The sequence below is a fragment of the Cyclospora cayetanensis genome, unplaced genomic scaffold (assembly GCF_002999335.1).
Source record: "Cyclospora cayetanensis isolate NF1_C8 unplaced genomic scaffold, CcayRef3 CcayRef3_contig_29, whole genome shotgun sequence".
Classification (NCBI taxonomy): Eukaryota; Apicomplexa; class Conoidasida; order Eucoccidiorida; family Eimeriidae; genus Cyclospora; species Cyclospora cayetanensis.
Genome location: NW_020312247.1, coordinates 270382 through 291842, shown reverse-complemented (window position 1 = coordinate 291842; position 21461 = coordinate 270382). Strand labels below are relative to the sequence as shown.

Below are 21461 nucleotides of genomic sequence, written 5' to 3'. Positions count from 1 at the left end.
CTGTGAACTTAAATTGAGGCAGAGTTGACTTTTGGTGGCTCCTCAGCAGCGGCTCTAGCCTGTATGACTCCCTTCAATGCGCGGCAGCCTGCACGGGGGCTTTCGGTTTCCCTGTTGCAGCTCCTTCAAGCACCCTGCTCCTGTTGGGTTCACTTCCGTTGTCCAAGTTCTTTGTTCTTTGCTTGTGGTTGCACTAAGCGAGCACATAACTTCATTTCTTTCAAACGAAGCAGGTACGTTGTTGGAAGGCTTTCTGTGGCTGCTTAGGAATGCAGGTTCCTCTGGCGTTACTTCGTGATCCACCATGGACTGCACGCTAGGGCGAGTTGAGATAGCCCCAACCTTCATAAGATATGAATCCTGATTAAGTGATTTCTATTCAGCCGACGACGCAGGACTTGAACCAATATGCTCTTGGAGCGTCAAATTCCATCATGTGCGGAAGCCTCATCTGTCGGTTGTTTACTTGCTGAGTGGCTATTTGACCTGCGGCCACTAGCCCGAACACGTTGTGCAACGCACATTGACCGATGCGCTAGATGAGACGTCATGCTGCCACTGCCTAGAGACCACAAAACTGCAGAACACTCAACCTCATCTAACAAGGAGCATCCGTCTTCTCTAAACAATCAGCATCGAAGCTCTTAGTCCTCGGAACCCAACAAACGAACTCTCCGGCGAAGTCTTCCGTGTGTCTTGTTTCCACCGGCACACTCACGGCCCCATTAGGATGAAGGCTACATATCGGACTATCATCCAAGGCTTGCTCTATGATCGCTTAGGTCCTCGTTCTCTGAAATTTGAGCTTCTTCTTTATTTCCTACATTCATGCCTTGGCTCACAAGCCTATGCTATTGCGCTATGCATTAACCTTCCAGTAGACCTTAGATGAGCCACTTCTTGTCTACACTGGGACTTTTGCGAAGCAGAACCTCATTTTCTTCGATCAACCAATCTGTTGAAAGATGCGAGTGCTTCATCCTTCTCCATTCTTTCTCAGATGGCTGTTACGCTGCTCTCGGCATAAACCGATAAGTCAGAGCTTCTATGAAGGGTTGTAGCGTAATAACTTTTACAAGCAAACGACCATCTGCATGAATACAGACACCATTGGAGCACTTTTCCATCCAACGAACATGCATCGAGGAAAACTTGGTTCTCTGTATCTCGGGGGTACAAAGCGGCGTACATCTCTAACCGGCTGGTGAGAAGGTCGAGTCCTGGTGCATCCTTACGGCCTTCTGGTCGAAAGAACCTCATCGACGCACTCACAAACACCTCTCGACTAACAAACCATGCCCTCCTACGAGCTGGAGAGCCCCTTGTCACCATCGGTTTGCAGGATGACCTCTGCCACCGCTACACGGGCTGCATTGCTGCCAATTTCCATCGCCAGGCTTCTCTTTCTAGGACTGTTTCCCAATGAAATTGGACTATCCACCTACTTGTTGAGTTGATGGAATTGAAACAATTGTTTTCGGTAAACCTGACTACCCGCTGCATCCAAAGCCAATGGATGAGCGGGGGAAACCATCATCAAACGATGCGTCGCTTTCATTTTAAAGCTGCACTGAAGGTGTTCGCAGGAAGACAATAAGCTAAAGGCTCAATACAAACTCAAGAGAAATTTATTGAGTGTTTTCTCAAGGAACTGTCCTATCCTCCCTTTCACGCGTCTCAGAGTTCCCGACGCAAGGGAGACGGACTGCGAGGTTACAGCTCAAAGCTCTGACACCTACATTCACAGGGCCCATAGAGCACATGCGGACATAATGTGTCTTTGGATATAAAAAAAATGCAGAGCCAACAAAACTCTACAACTATAATGCAAATAGACAAATCAATTAACCGATTCTTCACTGTTTCCGAGATAAATCAAACCGGTGTAGTAGAAAGTTAATGTGTAGCTTAGACAGTTCCACCTCATGTCGGGACCTCTGAGGGGTCACGGAAAGGGAATGGGGGAGCTCCTTCAAAAGTACCCAGTTACTTTATTATTTTTGCATGAAGCGTGGATCCAAGTGTCTGTCCCAGAGTGGACCGGGACAATCAGCTGCAGATTTTGTTCTCATCCAGCGTGCATTTACCGTATCTGCATATGCCATTGGGGGGGATTTGCACATGCGCTTTAAGCGGATTTTTCAGTGGCGTCGACGGCACACAACGACCTACAGTGAAGCGTATTTGAGCGTATCCCGGCCATACAGGCCCGGCTTTAACGGAGGGAGATATGGAGGAAAGCAACTAGAAAAATAACGGACTGTATGCGAGCGAGTGTACTTTTGCAAGATACTTGCGTTTCAAAGAAAAAACGTCCATATTCGCTATGCATTCCAAACACAGGCCGCAGCCGACTGGTGCCGTCGGTTCCTGCATGCAGCAGGTGGCGACAGAATTTTTGTGCTTCCGATTGAATTCATAATGGATAAATTTGATATGTGTTCTGTATTTGTCTGATATATGGAAGCAACCCTGCGTAGTATAATCTTCCTCATGGCATGCCTCTCTCTCTTTCAATGCAACACCGAACAGACAGCCAATTGAATTAGCAGTGGCCAAAGCCAGTTTTATTTCTCTCCGTTTGCTTTCTTGCCATCCTTTGGCTTATTCTTTGCACAATTTCTGCCTCCTGTCGTCTTACCACCCTCCTTGTGCGTGCCTCATGCGGGGTGTATCGTAGTCCATGGTCTCTCAAGGGCCCTCGGGCCCCCAGAAGTCCCTTGAAAACCCTACACATGATTCCTTGGGGTCTGAAGAGCCACTAAGAGTCCTCGTGGTAGGGGATGCGGCTTCAGGCAAGACAGCGCTGCTGCAGCTGCTGCAACAACATGCCGCAGAGCTGGCGCATGCCTGCATCGCGCAGCAAGACGAAGACAAAGGCTCCGCCGCTGCCACGGGTATGGCCTTCAACCCGCGTTCCTCAGTGTAGCCTCCCTAAGACGGGGCGCTAATTGCTCTGGCACTGTTCGTTTCGATACGCAGGTGCTGCACTGCCGCACTCTTTGAAACGGGACGGCTCCTGTTCTTCGGCAGCAGCTGCGGCCTCCTCAGCACCACCATCCGAAGAACTCGCTTCTTGCGCGCCTTCCCTACCCGCTCTTTTGGGCTACCGGCGAACCTGCGGGGTGAACGTTGTACCCCTGAGATGCGCAGATCCCTCAGGAGAAATGCGACTGGTAGAGTTCTGGGAGATCGGCGGCTCCAGTGCGACGAAAGCTACCAGACCTCTTCTTTACGCTCTACCTTTCGATGGCAAGTTGAAAAGGCCAGGATGACTCAGATTCGGTAGTGAGCGACCCCTTCGAGAGGGCCATTGTCTCCGAAGTGCTTGCCAATGCAGTTGTGTGCCGGCTGTTTCGGCGCATTGTGACTGCGCTCAGGGGTCTGGCTGGCGTACGACAGCAGCAATGAAGCGGCATACAGAGCATTGCCTGCCTGGTTGCTGGAGTTATGCATGCGCGCGGGCACCCGGCCGTCTCAAGTCTTTTTCGAGAAGACGCATCAGCAAGAACAGCCCCCACTACATCAGATGGAGGGGCAGCCCAGTCAAAGCTTTGAAACTGATGTGGAGATGCAGAAGCATGGTAAGCTCTCAGAGCAGCCTCATTCCTGTATTCTGATTCTCCCTCCAGCTACACGAGGAACCAGACACTCTCCTGGTTGCCTGCCGCTCCGAGGTTCCCTTCTGCCCCCATGTTGGGCTTCGCATGCAGCAAACGTAATTTCCCCGTTTTTTTCCAGCCTTCATGCGCATCTATTTCTTGCACCATTCTGCCCTTGTCGACTGCACTCCGCACACACTTGCGACGTGTGGCACCCTTTCGCGTCACCCCCCCGCTGCCTCTTCAGGGAGCAGCTTCTGGGGATGGCGTCTTCGCTGCGGCCTCTGCCCCGTCCTCACTGTCGCAACGAAGGCAGACAAGGGTAATCAGGGGACCTCTTCTTCTCCTATTAACTTCACACGACGCGTCTGGAAAGCGCCAGATTGCATCTGGAGAGACACCGGCAAACTCTCGAGGTGCGCTGCAACAGCAAGCGTTGCAGAAGTCAGGCCCTTGGCGACGCTCATAGTAAAGTGGTATTCGCACGAGGACTAGGGAAAACACACAGAATAAATACCAGCAAAGATTGTTTTTTCTCTCTCTCTCTCTGCGTGCTGCCAGGTTATTTGGGAGGTACTGCGCCGTCGAGCAACGCGTTTGGCAGGGCGCATACAGTGCAGTAAGTGCTGCGTTTTTCAAAGGCCTACATCTGGACGCGTTTACTGCATCTGCTGCCTGGCGTGCTTCTACAAAAAAGTGCTTTTCGCGCTTGTTGGAAGCCAGAAAATGCGATGCGCTAAGTGTACCTGGTTTCAAAATTGAGTTTCTCATTGTCTGGTTGGGAGCATGGGGAAAGGAGGCTGGACACTACTGTGGATCTTCGAAGCTCCAGCTGCCTTACTGCGCTCAAGATACAGTGCAACGCTACCCCGATTGCCGCTGTGGGTGATTTTGCGTGTCTGCTCAGGAGGAGAAGGAGGAACTGAAGCAGCTCGCGTGCTCTCTCCTTAACAGCGCCGACTGCATGGAAACAGTGAGCTACCTGCTGTAGTTGGTACTGTTGAAAGTGCTGTAGTCTGGACTGGACTGTTTCGAGAGGAATGTCTTTGCTTGCTAGTCGGTTTGGGCAGGGTACTGGAGAGTGCATCGGCGAGGCTCTTCGTCTGTCACGACAGTGATTGATTCTCCACATTGTTTGGCTGTTTGTCAGAGCGCGGCCTTAGGTTTACTCGACGCCAAAGTCTTCTTTGCGTTTCTCTCGAGGTGTAGCGCATGCAAGGAAGCCGCGTTGGCGGGAACTGTTTGAATGCTTGGTTGAGTTCAAGGCGCGACTGCTTCAGTAGTGACTTCTTTCGCGCGACTAGGGCTGCTCTAGCAGCGGCATGCACTGCTGTAGCAGATGGCCCTATGAAGACAGGGAAATGCTTGGAAGTGCACACTCAGCACGAGCGCTGCATGCGTGCCTGTTCAGGAGGGTACGATTGGCGGGCATGCATGGGGGTATGTCTATATGGAGGACGTGGGTGTGTGTTTTCTTCGCTGTGCCTACACATTTCCCCTCCTGTGATTCAACTCCTTCTGTAGCTCATTCGCGTAGTCATAAGTTTGAATCTAAGACACGACGTAAATGGGTAGACCGGAGGGAGGCACAGAAGAGGACTGGCTTTGCAATGCCTCCAAATCGAAAGGTTTCCGATGAAGGCCCACTCGCCAGGTGGGAGGGGAGAGATGAGGGTTGGATATAGTTGCTCTAAGGGCTTTGAACCAGCGTTTTGTGCGTGTACTCTAAAGGCAGTCCATGTGGTTGATTTCAGTCATCGAGTCCACCGCGAGTGTTGGTGATTGCGGTCTATTAGCGGGTGCAAGCTCCCATATATACACGTGCACATACACACGCATATATCGGCGCCCCCATGTATACCCATGGTGAAAGCTGCTTGCGCTATCTACGAGTTACGCTTTGCTGCCCGCCGGAAGGTTCAAAAGGGAGCACGCGGAAGGAAACACACGAACCCGACGCATAGAAAACTGGAAGATCTCGTGCGCTAATAGAGAGAAAAGCACAAAGATCATTGAAACCCTCTTGGAATCGGCAATCTAATGAGGCGTTTGATAGGCCTCATTAGACGATGCGTTTCTGACTCAAGGACCCCCCTTCGTGTCTCGGGTTGGTCTCGTCCGGCAATTGGTGACCTTTTTCGACAAGAAGGGCTCTAAAATGGCTAGAGCGGTCCGAAATCAGTCTGATGCGTGTATGAATACAGCGTACCCGATCGGAAACGCATCAGAAACGTCCTAGCATGGGGATGGTTGGGGGGTGGTGAAACGGATCCGTGCTGCTGCCTCGCCAACCACCTACTCTGTGAGGCCCTTTGGGGCCTGTGGCTCCCTCCACATTATATAGATCATTCCTTTCGTCTTTCGACTGTTTTAAATGCAGCCGTGGCCTTTCAAGGGCCATTAGCGCTCACCAAGTTTCTATGGCAAGCATCTCGCGTTTTAGGGTTCGGGATCTACGTATGGGTATTATAGGGATTCTTGGCGTTTTGAGGGCAGGCAGTCGTCTGAATGCCCTCACAATTCAGCAGGTAGAGAGGGAGATGACCCTCTAGAGTTGACAATACGCAGGCGTTAAACTGTCTGGAAGTCAAGGGCACCCTCGCAGTGTAGCACTGCACAGCGCCGATCAATCAGGCTGCCGCATCCCCGGCGTGAAAGGCTGACTCTTTCTCCCCCTGTACACTTTAAAGGAAAGAGCAGCCGGAACAAATAGGTACCCCTTCGTGCGCAGTCCTACCTACGGCAAACAGCAACAGTGGCTGTTGCTGCCGTTCAGATTGCAGTGTCTCTCTCTCTCTCTCTCTCTCTCGTGTTCTCCTGGCGAATGAGGGCTTCCCAAAAAGTCGTAGACGGGCAATTCCCAGGGCGCCCTTGTTTCTGTGGACGCCGCTGCGCTGCTTGTGAGTCTCGCGGCTACTTGAGCGCTCTACTCCCCGCTACTGCAGCTACCGCTGCTGCTGCTGCTCCTCCTGCTGCACACGCCGGAGCAGCAACGGCGGATAGTGCAGCGACTCCCAGGCAGCGCATCAGACGGACTGTCACGCCCCCCCCTCTACTTGGGTGCAGATGGCATGCATCCGAGTCGCAACGACGGTACAGCAGCACTGGTGCCTCCAAAAAGGGAGAGCAGCACTCACAGCAGCAACAGTCACACGCACAGCTAACACAGGCTGCGCTGCCTCATGCTTTTTTTCCAACCCTTGCGGCTACACAAGCGGCTAGGGCCTCTCCCCACTCCTCCACTCCGTCCAAGCAGCAGCAGCAACAGCAGCAACAGCAGCAGCAGCAGCAGCTGCAGCAGCAGCAGCAGCAGCAGCAGCAGCAGCAACAGCAGCTGCAGCAGCAGCCATCATTTGGCGATGTTGTTCTGGCTAGCCAAGCGGTGTCTGCAGCCCCCTGCCAACAGGTACCCCCAAGCCACCACTCCTGTTGCTGTTTGTTGCTGGTGTTGCACATGCGCGTAGGACTGCCGTATTCCTCGCCTCCTGCTACGTTTCAATACGCCTCTGCATGTCTTTACCACTCGCACGGCTCTCCTCTATGCGTGCTGCCGTCGCTTCTGCTGCTGCCTCAGTGTGCGCAGTTGCGGGGGGAGCTGTCTTTCTTCCAGCAGCAAACCGGCTTGCTGCGTGCTGAGCTTCACAAGGCAGAGCGAGAAATCCAAGGAAGTCGCAACGAACTGCGGGAAAGAGAAGCTCACATTCAGACTTTACAGGTACTGTGCATGTTGCAGCGTGACTGAGACTCCCCTCGCCGTCGCTGTCGCCTGCACGGCACTGCGAAAACAAGCAGCAACTGTAGAGAGGCTTTTTCTGGAGACTTTCCGGAAGGACAGACTTGTTCGCCGCAAGGCTGCCCTCTAACCTTGCGATGCGTGAATCCGCGTGGCTGCAGGCACAAATCAGAACGCTGACATCGCAGCTCAGTTGGCTTGCTGCTGCCTCCGCTGCAAAGCACTCTCGCGAGGAGGAGCAACCAGCAGCAGGAGGCGACGCAGACGACGCTGCAGCAGCAGAACCAGCAGCAGCAGCAGCAGAACCAGCAGCAGCAGCAGCAGCAGCAGCAGCAGCAGCAGCAGCAGCAGCAGCAGCAGCAGCAAGCGCTGACGAGACGTAAGTTTCTGCTTGGCGTAGACAAGTCTGACGCTGCAAGACGTGTACCCCTTCGGCGTGGGGAGTGGAGGGGGGAGGGGTGGCTGGGTGGAGAGCGCTGGCTTTTTGTTGTCGCGTTTGTTGCGTGCGAGTCTCGCAGCAGTAGTAGCAGCAGACGCAGAAGGCAGTATCCTGATGCAGATGCAAAACTCGAGGCTGCAAGCGAAGCCTCTGAACAGTCAGAGGCTGCTACTGCAGCTCCCTCCACGTAAGGCTTGCCGCTGCCTCTGCCGATTTGGCCGTCGCCTCTGGAGGTGCTTCTAGGGTAGTTAATGCTGTAGGAGCGTTGATGTCTTTCTCTCACGTGCTTCGTCGAATACGTGCTGTGCGGATGGAGGCTCCTGTAGGACGGCAGCCTCTCTGCAACAGCTCCCCATTCACCCCCTCGAGGCACCAGATCGCTGCCGTCTTCGCAGCAGCTGCTGGGAGCAGCAGCAGGGAGCAGCTGCTGCAGCAAGTTCGGTGGGGTCGGCGTACGAAGGCGACTTGTTGCTGCTCCGAGCAGCGACAGAAGGGTATGAAGAGCAGCAACAGGAACTGCTGCGTCTACGCCAGCAAGTGCAGCAGAGTGCTGCAGAAATGCAGCCTCTCCTGCGAGCGCAGAGACGGAGTTCTCGCAAAATTCGCCAGCTCTCTGCAGAGCTGCAACAGCAGCAGCAGCAGGCGGCATCAGAGGAGCAGCGACTATTGCGAACGGCTCAGGAGGCTGTCCTCCTGCGTGGAGCGCTGCGCAGGTAGGCAAGCCACTTGTGCAGCAGCAAGAGGAGCGGCAGCAGCGTGAATTGTGGCAGAAGCAGTTGAAGAAGGAGCAGTAGCAGCGGCAGAGTAGTAGTTGTAGGAGTAGTAATAGCAGTGATTGTAGTAGTAGCTGTAGTTGTAGTGGTAGTAGTAGTAGTCATTTAAGCAGTAGTAGTAGGAGGAGGAGTCATTTAAGCAGCAGTAACAGTAGTAGTAGTAGTAGTAGTAGTTGTAGTAGTAGAAGCGACGGCAGCAGTACTAGCAGCAGTAGGATGAAAAAACAGCAGGCTTAGTATAGACACCAGGAGTAGAAGCAGGAGCAGCCTGAGTAGTGAAAGAAGCAGCAAGGCGCGTATAGGCTGCTTCCACCAGCAAGAGTGGGGGTCTGTGGGTGTAGAGGTGAGGCGCAGCAGTTGGCAAAGGCATAAGATCTTTGTAAAGGGGTGATGCAATAAGGCATCTTGTGGGGATTCTGCATGCACTTGTGTGCAGCAAACGGCAAGATCTGCTGCGCTGTTGCAGCAGCAACGAGTCGCTGCAGCAACAGCTGCTGCAGTTGCTGCAGTGGGTAGATCATGTAGCATCGAGTGCAGCAGCACATGGACGCGCAGCGCGAAAAGGACTTGCCATTCGTACAGCATCCCGGCAGCGGCTGCTGCAGCTGTCGCTTTCTGGTAGCAGCAGGAGCAGCAGCAACAGCAGCAGCAGCAACGGACGCTGCCGCATCCTGAGCCACGCTTCTACAGACTCCACAGGATCCGCTGTATCGGCAGCTCGGTGAGTTGCGTCCCCCCAACGGCAAGAAAAAGCAGCAGCAGCCACAGCCACAGGCCGTATCGTCTGCAACATGTTCGTATACGGGTGCTACTGCTGCTGCTGCTGCTGCTGCTGCTGCTGCTGCGTGTGCAGGAAGGAGGAGCCGCTGCTGCCGCAGGAGCTGCGGAGGCAGCTGACGGCCTTTCGCCGCATTGCATGCCGACGCGCATTACGGCTGAAGGCTACAGAAGTCGAGAAGACGCTGCTGCAGCAGCAAGTCCACTCTCTAGAGCAGCAGCTGCAACAAGCGCTGCAGCAGCCGCTGCTGCACGAGCAGCACCAACGTAACGGCCCCCATGCCACAGAGGTAAGCAACAATTTCTTCCTGCAGCAATACTTTACTCCTGCAGCAGTTCTCTACTTGTGCAGCAATTCTCTACTTCTGCAGCAGTTCTCTACTTGTGCAGCAATTCTCTACTTGTGCAGCAATTCTCTACTTCTGCAGCAATTCTCTACTTCTGCAGCAGTTCTCTACTTCTGCAGCAATTCTCTACTTCTGCAGCAATTCTCTACTTCTGCAGCAGTAATCTACTTCTGCAGCAGTAGTCTACTCCTGCAGCAATTCTCTACTTCTGCAGCAATTCTCTACTTCTGCAGCAGTAATCTACTTCTGCAGCAGTAGTCTACTCCTGCAAAGCGACGTGTTTCGTCTCACGCCTAGCAGCTTCTGCTGCCGCTGTTTCCCCTTGTTGCTGCGCAGGCTTATATGGCGCGTGAGGAGATTGAGCGGGCGCATGCAGAGCTTCACACGGCAGCAGAGGAAATAAAGGCATTGCGGCAGGTTGCTGCAACTGCTGCAGCCAGTCAGCAGCTGGCTCACGAACAAGTGGGCAGCTACAGCAGTCCTACAAGTGGTGCTGCTGCTGCATGCACACTCAGCCACGAGGACTGCTCGCAGCAGCAGCAGATGGCAGCGCTGCAGCAGCAGCAGATGGCAGCGCTGCAGCAGCAGCTAGAGGACTTGCAAGGAGCGCATGGAGTGCTGCTCTCAAAAAGCGAAACCGTTATGCTGCATCTAACTGAAATAACGCACCAGTACAGCCTGCTGCAGCAGCAGCATGAAGAACTGCAGCAGCAGCATGAAGAACTGCAGCAGCAGCATGAAGAACTGCAGCAGATACATGTAAAACACAGGCAGCAGGAAGCCAGCTTGGGGATGGAGCAGCAAATGCATTCAGCAGCCGCTGCGGCTGCAGCAAATCAGGCAGAAGCTATGCAACTAGAGTTGCAGCAGCAACAGCAGCAGCAACTTGCTGCACAGGCTTTGCAGCTGCAGGCACTGGAGAACAAGCTGCGTCAGAAGGAAGAGCAGGCTGCCGTAGATATCCCGCTACAGCAGAACGAGCAGCAGCAGCATCTGCGGCAAGAGGAAAGAGAAGCGCAATGGCTACAGCCATTCCAGTCAACAGCTCTGCAGCAGCGACTGCAAGAATTGGAGCATCAGAATGAGGCTTTACAGAAAGACTATGAGGAATTACAGCGGCAGCATAATGAACTGCAGCACCAACTGCAGGAGCTGCATAAGCAACGGCAAGAGTTACAGCTGCAACAGCGTCCTCTTTTGAAGCAGGAGCTGCTGCAAATACACGAAGAGCAGCAAGAACAGAAGCTGCAGCAGCGGCATCACCAGCTTCAGCAAATCGCGCCGCAACAGACGCAAATTGAGAGTCACTTCCGACAGCAAGAGCAGCAGTTGCAGCAGCAAGAGCAGCAGCTGCAGCAGCAGGAACAGCAATTGCAGCAGCAAGAGCAGCAGCTGCAGCAGCAAGAGCAGCAGCTGCAGCAGCAAGAGCAGCAGCTGCAGCAGCGAGAGCAGCAATTGCAGCAGCAAGAGCAGCAGCTGCAACAGCAAGAGCATCAGCGGCAGCAGCAAGAACAGCAATTGCAGCAGCAAGAGCAGCAGCTGCAACAACAGCAGCATCAGCTGCAACAACAGCAGCAGCAGCTGCAACAGCAAGAGCATCAGCGGCAGCAGCAAGAGCATCAGCTGCAACAACAGCAGCATCAGCTGCAACAACAGCAGCATCAGCGGCAGCAGCAAGAGCAGCAATTGCAGCAGCAAGAGCATCAGCTGCAACAACAAGAGCATCAGCTGCAACAACAAGAGCATCAGCGCCAGCAGCAAGAGCAGCAGCTGCAACAACAGCAGCATCAGCTGCAACAACAGGAGCATCAGCTGCAACAACAGGAGCATCAGCGCCAGCAGCAAGAGCAGCAATTGCAGCAGCAAGAGCAGCAGCTGCAACAACAAGAACATCAGCTGCAACAGCAAGAGCATCAGCGGCAGCAGCAAGAGCAGCAATTGCAGCAGCAAGAGCAGCAATTGCAGCAGCAAGAGCAGCAGCTGCAGCAAGACGCGCAGCAGCTGCAGCAAGACGCGCAGCAGCTGCAACAGCAGGAGCATCAGCGGCAGCAGCAGGAGCATCAGCTGCAACAACAGGAGCATCAGCGGCAGCAGCAAGAGCAGCAATTGCAGCAGCAGCAGCAGCAACTGCAGCAGCAGGAGCAGCAACTGCAGCAGCAGGAGCAGCAACGGAAACAGCAAGAGCAGCAATTGCAGCAGCAAGAGCAGCAATTGCAGCAGCAGGAGCAGCAACGAAAACAGCAAGAGCAGCAATTGCAGCAGCAGGAGCAGCAACGAAAGCAGCAAGAGCAGCAGCTGCAGCAGCAGAAGGAGCAGCTGCAACAACAAGAGGAACAGCTACTGCACCAGCAAGAGCAGCAAGAAGGCTCCTCGGGGCAAGGCTTGATTGTTTTTCGGCGATTGCAGCAGCAGAATTCGCAGTTGCAGCGGGAGTCGCGTTCTTTGCTTGAGCAGTTGGAGGCGACATGTGCGGCGCAGGAGTTGTTGGTGGGAAAAGCTGAGCAGCAGCAGCAGCAGCTGCATGCGGCGGCTCTGGAGCGTGCTGCTTTGGTTCAACAGACTCAAGAGTTGCAAGAGCAGCTCACGATAGTGGCGGCAAAAGAAGAGGCAGTCCGCAGTCATTGTGAGGAGCTCTCGGTGCAGTTAAGAGATGCTGAGGAGAACGCAGCAGCAGCAGCAGACGGGGAGCATCAGCTGCAGCAGGAAGTGCAGCACATGCAGCATGAGCTTCGTGTCTTGACGGAGAGACTAACCGAAACGCAGAGACAGCAGCAGCAGGGAAGTACACGGGAGTCATCCGAAAGCAGCTCGCAGAGCAAGCGGATGCGGCAAGTTACTGGCTTGCAGCAGCTACAACTGCAGCAGCAGCAGCAGCAACTGCAGCAGCAGCAGCAGATTATTGACGAGCTGCACATCAAGCAGAGGGCTCGAACGAGCGAATTTAGCAGGCGCAGCAGAGCATACAGAGAGCAGCACCAGCGAATGCTGCAGCAACTCGAGCGGCAGCGTCAACTCAGTGCAGCAGCATCAGCGCAGCATCGGGAGCAGAACAAGCAGCATGAGAAAGCTGTCTTGGAATTGCGGCAATCTCTCACCGAAAAAGACGTTTATATTCAGCAACTGCAGGAGCGAACAGCCGATCTTAGCAGCGCTCTGGAGCAGCACCAGCAAAATAAAAAACAGCTGCAGCGTAGGCTGCAACAGCAGCAGCAGGATACTGAAGAGGCGCGCGCGTCTGCAAAGCAGGTGGAAGAGATTTGTAGACAGCTGAGGGAGCAGTTGCAGCAGCAAACAGCGGGTTTTGACCATCTGCAGCAGCAACACAGCAGCTTGCAGCTGCAACAGCAGCAGCAAGCCGCCGATTTGGAGCATCTGCAACAGCAGCACTGCGAGCTTCTGCAGCAGCAGAAGTTGCTGCAGGAGCAGCTGCATCAAGCGAGGCATGAAGAACGCAAGAGCCGCCAGTCGTTGGATGCTGCGCCTGTGGAGCAGCGGCAGAGTGCAGGGAACCTGCAGCAACAACAGCACGGTGAAGACGTTGAGCAGCAGCAGCAGCAGCCTAGAACTAGTGCAGTGTTGCCTGCTGCCTTAGAGCAGCTGGACGGGAGCAGCGAAGATGAAGATGAGCAAACATATCAGCAGCAGCGAAGGTACCGCACGGTGGAGCGCGAGCTTCAGCACGTAAAAGGCCTCTACGAGCAGCTGCAGGAGGAGTTTGCCGCGATCCAGCAGCAGCAGCAACAGCTGCAGCAGCTGTATGATAGGCAGTCCACAGAGCTGGTGCATGCGGTGCGTCGAGCTAGCCATGCGGAGGAGGAGAAGCGACTGCTGCAGCAGCAGCTGGAGGCGCGGCAGCAGCGGAGCAGCAGCGCTCAGGAGCTTCTGAGGCAGACACATGAGCAGCAGCTGATCGCTGTACAGGGAGAGCTTCGTACGAGCCAAGCTGAGGCAACGGAGATAGCGGAGCGTCTTGCTGCCACGGAGATGCGGCTGCAGGAGCTGCAGCAGCTGCAGGAGCAGCATGCGAGACGTGAGACGGGCGCAGCGGCGCAGCGGCTGCAGCAGAAGATCGCGTTGCTGCACACGGAGCAGCAAGAGAAGCAGCAGCTGCAGCAGCAATTCGCAGCGGTCACGCTTGAGAAGCAGCAGCTGCAGCTGCTGCTGGAGCAGGAGCGCAGCAGGGTAGGGGAGTTGATGAAGCGAAACGCGGCGGAGGGAGAGTGGAAGGCGGAGCTGTCTGCGGAGGCTGCAAGCCTGAGGGAGCAGCTGCAGCAGCAGCAACTGCTGCAGCAGCAGCAACAGCAGCAGCAGGCTACAGTCCTGCAGCAGCTGCAGCAGCTGCAGCAGCAAGCCGCTGCGGAGGGTGCAGAGACGCAGAGGCGGCATGCCGAGCAGCAGGAGCTGCTGCAACAGTCGCTGCAGCATGCGCAGCAAGCAGAAGCAGAGACTCGTACTGCGTTGCAGAAGGAAGTACAAAGGCTGCAAGAGGAGCATCTGCAGCTTCTGGAGCAGCAGAAGCTGCACGCAAAGGAACGCGAAACGCGTCAGAAAGAACGTGAAGCACAGCTGCAGCAGCAACTTGCGGCTCAGAAGCAGGAGCGCACGTTCTTGGAAGATGATTTGCAGCAGCTGAAGCAGGCGAAGCAGCACTTGGATCAGGAGCTGCTGCTGATGGAAACGAGAAACAGCGAGCTGGCAGCCCAATTACACGAGGCAGAAGACAGTTATCACCTATTAACAGCCGAGGCGGAACGGCAGTACACCGAGCTCAAGCAAAACAACCTTGAGCTGCGCATGCAACTCGACGCTGCCTTACAGGCAGCAGCAACGGCGCAAGAGCAGCAGAAGCAGCAGCAACAAATAGCGGAGCAGCTGAGGCAGCGCGCGGAGCAGCAGCAGCAGCAAATGCATCAAGAAGCAGAGGAACATGAGCGCATTACTCAGACACAGCAGCAGAAGCATGAGACGCTGCTGCAGCAGCAACAACAAGAAGCTCGGGAGCAGTTGGAAGAGCAGCAGCAACGCATCGAAAAATTGCAGCAGCAGCATGAAGAGCTGAGCAAGTCTCTAGCTGAGACGCGACAGCGCAGCAGCAAGGAGCAACAGCAGCTCCTGCAGCTTCAGCGAGAGAACGAGCAGCTGCAGAAACAGCTTGAGGAGGCTGCTGCGGCACTTCAAAGCCAAGCTGCAGACGCAGAAAAGCAGAAGCAGCGGCAAGAGCAGCTTGCTGCCGAGCTGAAACAGCAACAAACCCTAGCAGCGCAGCAAACCACGCTGCTCGAAGAGCATCAGCAGCAAGAGGTCTTGTTGCTGCAGCGGTTGGAGGAGCAGCAGGAGCAATTTCAAAAGCAGCAAGCAGAGCAGCACAAGCAAACAGAGCAGCTAGTCGGAAGGCAGCAGCGCCAGGCGCAGGAAATGCAGCAGCAACTGCAGCAGCAACTGCAGCAACAACTGCAGCAGAAACAGCAGGTGGTTGAGGAGCAGCAAGAGCAGCTTCAAGAGCAGAAGCATCAGCAGCAGCAGCTTCAGACACAGCTGCGCGAGTTTGCGCAAAAGGCAGAAGAGCTGCAGCAGCAGCTTCAAGCGCACAAGGAGCAGGTGGAACGGCAGCGACAGCAAATAAAGATGCAGCAGCTGCACATGGAGGAGCAGCAGCAAGTTGCCGCAAGGCTGCAAAAGCAGGCTGAAGACAGAGAGCAGCAGCAGCAGCAGCTGTTGCTGGAGAGTCACAGTGAGTTTCGACGCGTTTCTGAGGCAGAAGCAGATGCACGACAGCAGCTACAGCGTTTGAAAGAGCAGCATGCAGAAGAGGTCATGCAGCAAAGGGGAGAAGCCGAGAAGCAGCGGCTTCTGCTTGAGGAACGACTGCAGCAAGTTGCAGCCACGGCGAAAGAGCAGAGCAATGAAATACAGCGACTTCTCAATGCGCAGACGCGTGCAGGGGCGGATATACAGCAGATGCAGCAGTTGCGGCAGCAGTTGCAGCAGCAGCTGCAGCACCAAGCGGAGGAGCAGCAGCAGCAGCAACAAGAAGCAGCAGCAACAATCGCAGCATTAGAGGCTGATCTTGCTGCAACGCAGCAGCAGCTTGACACACTCAAGGAAGAGCGAAGCCTCCAGCGGCAACAGATGCAGGAGCTGCAGCAAATGCTCACAGAGATGCAGAAACAGCGATCTGCAGCAGATTCTCAGGTTGAGTCCTTTAGGCTTCGCATGGAGAATGCGGAGCGACAGCAGCAGCAGCAGCAGCAGCAGCAGCAGCAGCGGCTCCAGCACCTGCAACAGCAGCTCGACAGGCAGAGGCAGCTAGCAACCTCGAGGCATGAAGAGTGCTGTACGCTGCAGCAGCAGCTTCACCAGCAGAAAACAGCAGCAACTAAGGAACTGCAAAAGCAGAAGGCAGAGGCAGAGGCGGAGCAGCGTCATGCGCAGCAACTACAGCAGCAGCAGCAGCAGACATTGGAGGAACTGCAACACCAATGCGCGCAGCTGCAGCAGCAGCAGCAGGAGCAGCAGCAGGAGCATGCGAGTAAGCAGCAAGAACTGCGGCAAAGCCTGCAGCAGCAACAGCAGCACGTCAGTGAGCTCGCTAGGCAAGCCGAAGAGGCTGCTGCATCAGCTGCAACGCAGACAGCTGAACTACAGCGCTTACAGGAAGCCTATCAGAAAGAACTGCAGAAAGCTGACCAGCTGCAGCAACACGCCAGCGAGCTCGAGCAGCAGATGCAACTTGCGGAGCAGCAGCAGCAGCATGAGCAGCAGTCCATGGCTCAAGAAGTTGAGTTGCACCGCAAGTCAGCGGCAGCAGCGGAGCAGCGGAGAGATGAGCTGTACATCCAGCTGCAGCAGGTGCGACAGCAGCTGCAGCAGCAGCAGACAGAAGCTCGCACGCTTGCAGTCGCCAAGGATGAATTGCTGCAACAACTGCAAGAAGCTGCACTGGCTCAGGATAGGCTGAGTGCGCAGCTGTCTGCAGCTGAAGCAGCGGTAAACACGCTGCAGCAGCAAAACAAGCAGCTTGAAGAGCAGCTGCAGCAGCTGCCGGAATTGCAGGAGGCTGCACAGCAGCGCAAGCTGCTGCAGCAGCAGCAGCAGCAGTGGCATTCCCAACAGCACCAGCAGCAGCAGCAGCTAAGGGCGGAGAAAGATCGGTTGGAGCAGGATAAACGAGCCCTGAATCGGCAGCTCAGGCTTCAAGAGCGGCAAATCGCTTCGCTGCAGCAGCAGATGCAAGCGGCAGACGCAGCAGCAGTGGCAAGGGAAGAGCAGCAAGAGCAATACAGAGCGTCTCAGCAGCTTCTGCTGGAGGAGATGGATAAGCAGCAGCAGCAGCAGCAACAACAGCTGGAAGTAGAGCTGCGGATGGCGCAGGAGGCCGTTAAAGACAAGGATGGTCAGATTCAAGATCTTAGGAAGCAGTGCGACAGTCTGCAGAACCGTCTGGAGGAGCAGCATAAGGCAAAGGAGGAAAGCCGCCAGCAGCTCACAGGTGCAACAGAAACAAAGCAGCAAATGCACAGATTGCAGCAAGTTGCGACTGCTGCAGCAGATCCCCAACTTGCAAGGGTGAGTCGACAGAGGGACGCCTTAGAGGCGGCAAAAGAGCAGCTGCAAGCTCATGTAGGCAGACTAGAGGAGCAGTTGAGGCAGCAGCAACAGCAGCAGCAGCACTTGAAGCGGCAGCTGGAGTATAAGGATGCGCAGCAGCAAGAGCTTGAGAAGCGCCAGCAGCAGCAATGGCAGCAGCAGAAGAGTGAGTGGGAAGCGACACAGCAGGAGCTGCAGCAGCAGCTGCAGCTTGCAACTGCAGCAAACGATAATTTAAAGCAAGAAGTGGAGTTGCTGGAAGTGCAGAGAAAAGGGTCCACAGGTGCCCTGCTGCAGCAGTCTCAGATGTTCGAAGAGGAGCAGCAGCAAAAGTTTTTGCAGCAGCAGCGGCAGCTCAGAGAGGTGGAGCACCAGCTGCGCATGCAGCAGGTGCAGCAGCAGCAACACCAGCGCGAGCTTGCCTATTGGAATAGCCGCGCGGAGTCTGCTGAGCAGCAGTTGGCGGCTAAGCGTCAACAAGTCTCGGATCTGCAGCAGCAGCTGCAGCAGCAGCAGCAACAACAGCAGGTGCTCCTGCAGCGTGAGCAGCTCGAACGGCAGCAGCTCAGTGAGGAACTAGCGGTTAGTCGAGTGCAGCTGGAGGCGGAGGTTGTTACGCAGCAGCAGCTGCTGCTGCAGCAGCAGCAAGCAGCAGCAGCTGCCGAGGAGGTAGCAGATCTGCAAGAACGCCTTGCAGCGGAGACTGCCCGTGCTGCTCAATTCGCTGCAGCAGCAGAAATGGCACAGCAACAGCTGCTTCAGCAGCAGCAGGAGGCAGCGCGAACGACTGCACGGCTTGCCGCAATGGAGTCTAAATACAGCGTCTTGTCTTCTTTCCATCAGCAGCAGCAGCAGCTGGTGTTGCAGCAGCAGCAGCGGCTGCAGCAGCAGCAGCAACAACAACAGGACCAGCTCCAGCCGCTGCAGCAACAGCCGGAGTACGTTGCATCCCTCGCATCCATGCAGGCAGAGGTAGAAGAGTTGAGAGCGATGCTACAAGCAGCCCATCAAGGCAACACCAAGCTGCTGCAGCACCAGCAGCAGCTGCAGCAGCAGCAGCAGGAAGATGCAGCAAAGCTTAATGAGGCACTAACGCAGCTGCATCAGCAGGAGGCTCAGACGCGGAGAGCGCAGCAAAAGGCACAACGTCTTCAGCAGCAGCTGGATTTGCAGCAGCAGGATGTACAGCAGCTCCAGCAGATATCAGCTCAATTCGACGCCTACACCCGAGAGCTGCAGTTGCAGCTGCAGCAGTCGCAGCTGCAGCAGTCGCAGCTGCAGCAGTCGCAGCTGAAGCAGCCGCAGAGTTCTACCTTCCCGTTTTCTCAGCAAGCAGCCTTCCAGAACGACCTTGCTGTGATATCCGACACTGTAAGAGAGCTCCTGCAACGGATGGAGCAGCAGCAGCAGGTGCTCTTGCAGCAGCAGCAGGTGCTCCTGCAGGAGTCGCGGATGCAGCAGCCTCCCCAGCAGCAGCAGCCGCTGCTGGACGCAAGTGAAAGCACTTTTTCGGCGCAGCAGCTTCCTGCAGTCGAATCGGTGCTGCAGCGGCGGAGTAGAGAGCAGCAGCAGCAGCTGCTGCTGCTGCAGCAGCAGCTGCAACAGGCCGACAAGGAAGTCGCGTATCTGCGGCAGCAGCAACAACAGCAGTTCCAACTCTTGAAGAGCAGCACTCTTACGGAGCAGCAGCAGCAGCAGAGTTTGCTCCTGCAGCAGGCACAGACGGAAGCATCGGATTTAAGGAGGCAGCTGAGACGAGTCGAGCACGAAAAGGCTGTAGAGACAGCAGACGCGCAAGGGATGCGCGAGCAGTTGCTCGCTGTGCGGAGACGGCAGCAGCAGCAGCAGCAGGCTGTGCAAGAGCAGCAGGAGGCGCTTGCTGCAGCAGCCGTCAGAGATCAGCAAGCACGGCTCATGCTGCAGCAGGAGCAGCAGCAGCGGCAGCAACTGGAGGCACTGTTGCGGAGCCTTGAGACCAACGGAGAGGCAGAAAGACTTGCGCTGCAGCAGCAGATGCAGCGCGTGGAGGGCAGATGTCGTGTGCTGCAGCAGGAGGCGGCGCTGCATCAGCAGGCTGCTGCGGCTGCGCAGCAGGAGCTGCAAGAGCAGCAGCAGCAGCACCAGCAGATGCTGTTGCAGTACAAGGAAAAGGCGGAAGAAGCCACGCGCCGCATGCAGGTGTTGCAACAAAAGGCCAAGGCTGCGCAGCTGGATCAGCACATGCTGGAGCAGCGCGTCGAAGCAGCAGAGGCGGCAAGAGAGGTTGCTCAGCAGCAACAGGCAGTTGCTGCTGCTGAGGCTCAGTTGAAGCAGCAGCAGCTCGAGCACGAAGCGCAGCTGAAGCAGCAGCAAGACAAGCAGCAAATAGCATCTCTGAAGACAGCGCTTCAGGCAACAGAGCATTCTCTGGCACGGGCTAATGACACGGTGGCTGTGCTGCAGCAGAGGGAGGCAGCGCTGCAGCAGCAGCAGCATCAGACATCCGAGGAGAGTGCGCCTGTTTCTCGAATGCAACAAAAGCAGCAGCAAAAGCAACTGGAAACGCTGCAGGAGCTGCTGCAGCAGTCGAATGAGGCAAAAAAGAAGCAGATGGAGAACTTGCTGCAGCAGCAGCGCGAGCTGCTGCAGCTGCGAGAGCAGCTTCGGGTGTCTGCACAGCAGCAGGAAGCCATGGCGGTAAATGAGGAGCGGCTGATTGCAACATGCGATGCTACGTTCGCGCAGCAGAAGGAGCAGGAGCAGCAGCTGCAGCAGCTGCAGCAGACTTGCACGGAGCTGCAGAAGCAGCTGAGCAAGGCTACAACACGAGATGAGCACCTCCTTGGTGCAAGCCACAGAGCAGCGCTTCAGCAGGAAGTCTTGGTGCTACGGGAGTCGCTGCGGCAGCTTCAGCAGCAGCTGCGTGCAAGCGAACTGCAGCGAGGATCTGTGCTGCAGCTGCTGCAGCGCCAGCAAAATCAGCAGCAGCAGCAGCTTGGTGTTGCGCTCGTGCAGCAGCGGTGCAACGACTACCGCATGCAGCTTGAGGCTACAGAGCAGCAGCTCCAGCGAGCTTGGCAGGAAAGCAGCGAACTGCGGCAGCAGCTGCAACAGCAGCAAGACGCTGCAGTGCAGCAGCAGCTGCTGCACCAGTCTAGGCACACGCAGAGGAAGCAGCAGGATGAGTTACAGCAGCAACTTGTTCAGCAGCTCAGGGAGGAGGCGGACTCGTTGCGTTTGCGGCTGCGCGAGATAGAGGCGCAATACTATCAGCAGCAAGGGTCGATTGCTGCAGCAGAGCAGCAGAAGGAAGAGCTGTTGGGGGCAGTGTTGCAGCAGCAGCTGCAGCAGGAGCAGCTGCAGCAGCAAGTGCAGCAGGCGGAATTCCTCGTGCGGCAGCATCAAGCGGCGAAGGAAATAGCGGATACGGACTATCAGGCGCTGCGGAGTCGCTATGAGGCATTGCAGAAGGATGCAGAGACACAGCAGCAGGAGCTGCAACAGACCAAACAGCTCACGCAGCAGCTGGAGAGGGATGCAAGGGCAGCCAGTGCTCGTTGTGAGCTTCTGGAAGCAGAGCTTGCTGCCGCGGAGCAACGCAGCAGTGACAGCAGCAGTGTGCTGAAGCAGCAGCTGCAGCAGCATGGCAACTTGCTGCAAGAACAGCGGGAAGCAACACTGGAGCTGCAGCAGCAGTGTTTGCAGCTCCAGCTGCAGCTGCAGCAGAAGACGCAGGAGGAGCAGAAGCACCGCGAAGCGCTGGAGCAGCTGCAGAAGCAGCAGCAGGAGCAGCAGAGCATGCAGAGACAGGCGAGACGAAGCGCAGGCGAGGAGCTAGAGCAGCAGCAAAGGGTCGTTGCACGAGTGCAGCAGCAGCTGGAGCAGCAGCAGCGACTGCTGCGAGAAGCGCAGCAGTCGGAGACTGCGCTGAAGGCAGAAGTTTCCGAGTTAGAACAAGTCCTTCAGCAGGCTAGGCGCACTGAGCAGCAGCAGCAGCAGCAGCAGCAGCAGCAGCAGCAGCGGATCGAGCAGCTGCAGAAGGAACTCTTGCAGACGCACCAGGAGGTTGTTGCAGCGGAGGCGCAAGTCAAGCAGCTTAGCGAGAAGCTGGCAACAGATCAGCGTCAAGCAGCGGAAAGGGAGCAGCACCAGCAGAAGCTGCTCCTGAAGCAGCAGGTGCAGCAGGAGCAACAGCAGCAGGAGCTGCAGCAGCTTCGCCTAATG

General features: G+C 55.9%; 2 protein-coding genes across 2 annotated transcripts; both read left to right on the top strand.

Moving 5' to 3' along the window:
• Window positions 1-2683: 2683 nt before the first annotated feature.
• On the top strand, window positions 2684-8529 carry LOC34622344 (AF4/FMR2 family member 4; the record flags this gene model as incomplete). The annotated part of the gene is made up of 6 exons (XM_026338660.1): window positions 2684-2921; window positions 2983-3252; window positions 3381-3490; window positions 7639-7701; window positions 8279-8311; window positions 8521-8529. Coding segments are annotated over exons 1-6 (723 nt in total), but the record flags the coding sequence as incomplete, so codon positions are not given.
• A 2785-nt stretch (window positions 8530-11314) lies between these two features.
• Window positions 11315-20800, top strand: LOC113147596 (AF4/FMR2 family member 4-like; the record flags this gene model as incomplete). Its single annotated transcript, XM_026338659.1, has 4 exons — window positions 11315-11938; window positions 15603-15704; window positions 15906-16317; window positions 20709-20800. Coding segments are annotated over 4 exons (1230 nt in total), but the record flags the coding sequence as incomplete, so codon positions are not given.
• Between the last annotated feature and the right edge of the window lie 661 nt (window positions 20801-21461).